Genomic DNA, 6000 nt, shown 5'->3' with positions numbered 1-6000 from the left:
CTTAATTTTTTTGACAGCACAAACAGGTTCCGACATGCACATGCTGCTATGTTAATCATCCGTTTTCAGCCATTCATGCCTACAGTCTCAAGCACTGCTTCTTTGCTTCATTTGCATGTACGCCAGCTTTTTTACAGTAAACTAGTGATATCGTATTGGTGTGGCCTATAATTAGGTGCAGTCATTTTTGTTTAATATATTTTTAACTACCCATGGATTAGAATGCCTTTATAAGGGAAATGGTTATAAGGAAGGCAAAACAGCACTAATCATGTGGCAGTGGAACTATGTAAAAGTGACAAAATCATAAGTACCTTTATATTGCCCCTAGTTTTAAATTATGGTGATATCTATCTAATTTATCTGCCCAAAGTTACTGGTCACTCTGTTGTGCATTAGAATATCTAGTGGTAATGCAACACTAAAATGAATGCTCCAGCTTAAAATGTAGGGACATGGTGTGGGTGTGTATGTGGACCGACAGGCCAGCTGACTACGTGTACATTTGTGAGAGCATACCCAGAAGTCCTGTTCTCATTACTGTTAGATGTGGGGTTCAGTTTTCCATTGTCACATGGATCTTGTAGGGGTTGTATCCCAAACACAGTCCTATAGCTGCTGAAGGCGGGTAACCCTGTCCCTAAACACACACAAAAAAAAAAACATGCACAAAAATCTCTCTCTGTTTCTCCTGGTTGCCTTTGTTTCTCTACATGTTCTCTACCTGTACAGATGAAGTTTCTGACTAGTCCCATACATCCCAGTATGTAATTCATGCTGACCACTAGGCCTACATGTTGTAAGGATCAGTGTGTTATTGTTAAAGGGGATGAGTCCAGTATAACAATACAGGTGTTGATTGGAGAGAGGAAGCTTCTTTGGATGTTCTGCACATGAGTTCTCTGCTTTCTGCTCATTTAGTGGTGGAGACTAAAGAGACTATGTAGCCTTTATGTACTGGACTGATCACAGAGGCTGTATATGTCCATGATCAGTACAGTATATATAAGCTCTGCAGTGTCCGTCTTGGACATAAGATCAAGAGTTACTAAATCTGCAGGAGGACCTTTATTTTGTTATCCACATTAACTGTTATCTTGGGCTCCTCAGTGGTACGATAGGAAAAGTGTTTACCCTATCATCAGGAGCTCACTGGCTCATGCCCCAGTGATGGCACAACCATCCTTGGCCAGGAGTCCAAGGGAACAAATTGGCTCTGGGTGAGAGGGATGGCATTACCTCACCCCTTCTAATTCACCTCAGCACCAGCCAATCATGGACGTCTGTGTTTGTGCTTGTTGGCAAAGGGCAGGCAGCACTATCCTCCATGTGCATGGGAATTGGTATAAATAAATGAGTAAAATGGAATTTAAAAAACATCTCATGTGAAAGACATTGGCTGTTAGCTAATGTTAGCTATCATTTTATGGAGTTTTCATTTATGATTTATTTTTTTATTTTTTTTTTTAAGTAATATCAGTTTTTATGATGCTCTGCAGGTTGTCATCTGCTTGTGGGTTTATTTCAGCATTTTAGCCATGAGTGTTTTCTTCTCGTGGTCCTTATGGTTTTTGCTCCTTTTTTATTTCGCAGTTTGTTCAAGTAAAGACATCAGGAACAATGTGACCCACCTGCGCTTGCTGGAGAACTGCACGGTGATTGAGGGCCACCTGAAGATCCTGCTTATGTTTACCACCAAGCCAGAAGATTTTCGCAGCCTCAGCTTCCCCAAGCTGACACTGGTGACAGACTACCTGTTGCTCTTCCGTGTCTATGGCCTGGAGAGCCTGAGTGGTCTCTTCCCAAACCTCACCGTGATTCGCGGCAACAACCTGTTCTTCAACTATGCCCTGGTACTGTTTGAGATGCTGCAATTGAAGGAGATCGGACTGCACAGCCTGATGAACATTACTCGCGGTGCTGTCCGGGTGGAGAAGAACCCAGATCTCTGCTACCTCTCCACTCTCGACTGGTCCAAAATCCTCGACTCAGTGGAAGACAACTATATTGTGGCCAACAAGAACTATGGCGAGTGTGGGGATGTATGCCCAGGCATGGCCAAGGGCAAGACCACCTGCCCTCAGACCACCATCAATGAGCACTTCAATGAGCGCTGCTGGACACAGAAGCACTGCCAAAGGAGTGAGTGGCCCTCTCCCTTTCTAACACATTGCCTTTGTATACCTTGTATAACATGTTTCACATGACATCTTTGTTTAGATTTGCTGTATTTGCTGTACCTGGACAGACATAGTCACATGACTGAAATGTTGGTATGGGACAGTGAGGGGAAGGGGCAGGGTGGCCTCATGTTGACTTGGGGCTGAAGAACTAATGTTCAAAAAGGCACAACCAAGTCAGAGGAATCAATTCATCTAAGTAAGCTATGCTTCAGAGTCATAACACGAACCATGCTGTAAAAAGTGTGTGTGTTTGTGTTGTGCATGAAAGTGCATCATGCAAGCTGTTTGGAGTGACCAGTCACACACACTGTAGCCCCATTGGTCATGTCCTTGTGAAGCTAATGAGACCCACAGCAAAGTGAGGGAGGCTTTGTTGTGAAAATACATGCCCACTCATTTCACACCAGTGATGAGTGTGAGTGAGCACAAGAATGCTGTGCAATGAGCTCACATGATTATGCAACACTCTGCACATGTAACTATTCTTTGAACTAGTAATAGAAGAGTAATAGAAGAGATTATTATTATTATTATTATTATTATTATTATATGCCCTTCAAAAGTAATAAATAATAAACCTTAACATATAAAGTCAAAACATGAATGAGAACTGTTGTATAAAATCTTGCTTTTCTTTATTGTACAAATAACCGCTTACATGAGAACTGTGCATGAAAGCATGAAACATAAGGTATTTACATTAATCCAATCTTTTAAGAAATTCATGCACTTGGCGGGGGAGCTAAATAATTACTATTGTTTTTATTGTTTTAATTGCTGTGATGCAACTTTTAATCCAGTATAAAAGGTGTGTGTTTCCCTCTCAATAAAGTATTATTTGCACAAATTAGATTTCTACCAATAAGCAAGTAGGAGGAGTTTCACTACAAGACCTCCTACAAGACCGCACAGAAATCACGCATATGATGTAATTTTGCTAGACAAAACAATTAATGAAACAATCTATGACTATTATGAGCCTGCATCATCTTCAATGAGAAATGTTGATATTTAGTAACAATAACTTTTATTTATTTATATATATATATATATATATATATATATATAAATCACACACACACGTGTGTGTGTGTATAAAGAAGACTAGTCATATAAATCACACACACACGTGTGTGTGTGTATAAAGAAGACTAGTCATTTGTTTTAATAAAGAGTACAGTAGTGAGGAAAAATGAAGGAGGAGGAGTTGGGGAGCTCAGCCAGAACAGAAGGGCAAGGAGGTTACCCAGGATAATCTTGGGATAACTTTCAGAAAACACTGTATTCTCATGTTCTTATTACTTTATTCAGATCAATAAAGGAATGAAGAATGTATCTTTCATATTGGTAACTAAATAATTCAGGCAATGATTAACACTGGATTGTTATCTAGCTGTGATACTAACATTAGCAAACCTGCATTGTTTGTCTAAATTGGCCAGCCATAGACAACAAACTTTATTGTCTGTGATATTTTGCTTTTAAAATGGATCTACTAGATTGTTTGTCTACCTTTCGTATAGCTTAATTACTCTAGCAAATAACCAATAGTTGTCTGTCTGCTATATTTATAGACACAAAATAATAAGCTTTATTTGTTTAGCAACTGCTTCTCAAAAATGTTTCCTGATGTTGTCTGTCTAATGTCATCTGCTAAGATGTTCCATTTTGGCGGGGGGTCATGTCTCCAGGCTTATGTGACCCATTTTAAGACTGAAGAGATTTGTCTGGCATGTGTAAGCACTTGTGTTATCAAGTAATTCCCAATGTCTCAGTATGAGAGTGAAGGGAGGCTCTGGTGACTATAAACTAATATTTCTTGAGATTGTATCTAAAAAGTGTATCTTTTCATCTTTTTCAGTTCAGGCTACATTTTATGTTGCCTCATAAACAATGCAAAAAAGCTATGTCAGAATTTTATCTTACCAAAATGGCAGTGTTGTATTTTAACAATGTATTCAAATTCTATGAAATCTTTAAACTCTATGAACTCTTTTTTGGAAATGAAACTTGTAACTAGTTATTACTCACCTATGATTTTTGTTCCTGCTATGCTCAGTTTGCAGGTAACTCTGGTTCTGATTTGCGTGTAAGGGTACCGGGGCAGAGAGGAGCTTGCTGTTTTAGGCTCTCTCTCAACCCTTGCTCCAACCCTGCTGTTCTAGGCTACCTCTAACTTCTAGCCACTAATCCTGTTCTTCTAGGCTACCCCTAGCCCCTAACCCTATACTTCTGGACTACGCCTAACCCCTAGCCCCTAATCCTATGGCTCTGGACTACTCCTAATCCCTTGCCCCTAAACCTGTTGTTTTTAGGTAGTCCTGTTTCGTAATCCTGCACTTCTGGGCTGTCCCTAACCTTGCTTTTCAGTGCTACCCCATAATCATACTGTTTTTGATATCTGTGTGAAGAAGCAGGAGCAAAGATTGTTTAGAGGAGGTTACTGAAGACAGCCAGGTCGATAGGCCTGTGGTACATAGCAGCTCCTCCTAACAAGAGGAGGAGACAGAGACAGAGAGAGAGAGACAGAGAGAGAGTGAGAGACAGAGAGAGAGAGACAGAGGAGTCAGTGGTAGCTACTTCTTCCAAGTACTCTTGCAGATTCCCACTGGCAGCTGTACAAAAGGGGTTTGAGTTTCATATTTGAAATACTTTGGCCCTTCTTCTGGCCCTCCTCTTGTGGTTGCCTGCCTGCGTTTAGCAGTCAGTGTGTGTTTTCAGCTCCTTCATTCTTAATCGATCAGCTTATCTCATCCAAAACAGCATCTTATAACTGCACATGAAAGAAAGGCCTCAGGCAGAGTGAGCTGTCTTTAGACTAGACTAACACCTCACATGACTGGCGCACACACACACACACACACACACACACACACACACAGACAGACAGACAGACAGACAGATGGATGGACGGACGTAGTTGTTTCTCTTTCTCTATGTTTGAATTGGGCCACAGTGAGTTGGCTGTGTTTTCAGGTGTACGTGTTTGTGGTGAACCAGCAGGGCGGTTAGGCTTCTGTTCTGGTTGGAGGCCAGTGCGCAATGATCTTAAGTCTCTCTGAACACATGCTGCTCTACACACATTACTAAATGATCCTCTTTATCTTCCTTGAGAGGAGTTTACATGCACAGCTGTGGCTATGTTTATGTATGATTGGATTTTACTTTTTAAGGATTTAAAAAATCCCCAGTGGCAAACTGAATTTGGCTCAAGGAACATGAATCTTTTTTGATTAGTCTCAGCAGGAACCTTTTAAGTCCGCTCCAAGAGGTCCAGGAGAAGGAACCATGACAGCATTACAGCATCTGAATTTTGTTCCAGCTGAAATGCTACGTTCTGTATACTGCCATGTAATGTTATGAAGGACCAAGTGTTGTTACTGTTATATTTCTATATAATCAAGAAAGAGAACAAATTGCGGTCTTAACAATGTATCAGAATAGTTTCTTTATATTTTGAGACAAATACTCTGGTGCATCAAGTTCAAGCAAAATTCCAAGATTTAAAAAAAAAAGAAATTCTCACTAATGGACTGCAGTCTTAAGTTTTATTAAGACTGAATTTATTTTTCGTTGTGAAAGTGAGTGTTCTATGTTTCATATTTTATATATAAAAAAATAGAAAAATAATCAAATATGAGAAAATTGGCTACCTTTCTTGAGTATTTAATTAAATGCAATAAGACGGTGTTTCCATGTAGCCATATTATACGTGATTTATTCCTCTAATTTACAGAAAATGAACTAATATTGTGATTATATATATCGTTATTTGTATATAAAATGACATGTATCAGGATATGAGATTTTCGTCATC

General features: G+C 39.6%; 1 protein-coding gene across 2 annotated transcripts in view; it reads left to right on the top strand.

The window, feature by feature from the left end:
• insra (insulin receptor a) overlaps window positions 1-6000 on the top strand; it is a 45667-nt gene that overhangs the window by 14326 nt on the left and 25341 nt on the right. For both annotated transcript variants that reach the window (XM_081703102.1, XM_035536505.2), the window contains exon 2: window positions 1594-2142. In XM_081703102.1, the coding sequence (XP_081559228.1) occupies window positions 1594-2142 (549 nt within the window). The remainder of the gene's footprint in view (window positions 1-1593; window positions 2143-6000) is intronic.

This window comes from Electrophorus electricus, chromosome 20, assembly GCF_041902795.1.
Source record: "Electrophorus electricus isolate QZ-2024a chromosome 20, ASM4190279v1, whole genome shotgun sequence".
Classification (NCBI taxonomy): Eukaryota; Metazoa; Chordata; class Actinopteri; order Gymnotiformes; family Gymnotidae; genus Electrophorus; species Electrophorus electricus.
This window is presented reverse-complemented; position numbering and strand designations above follow the sequence as displayed.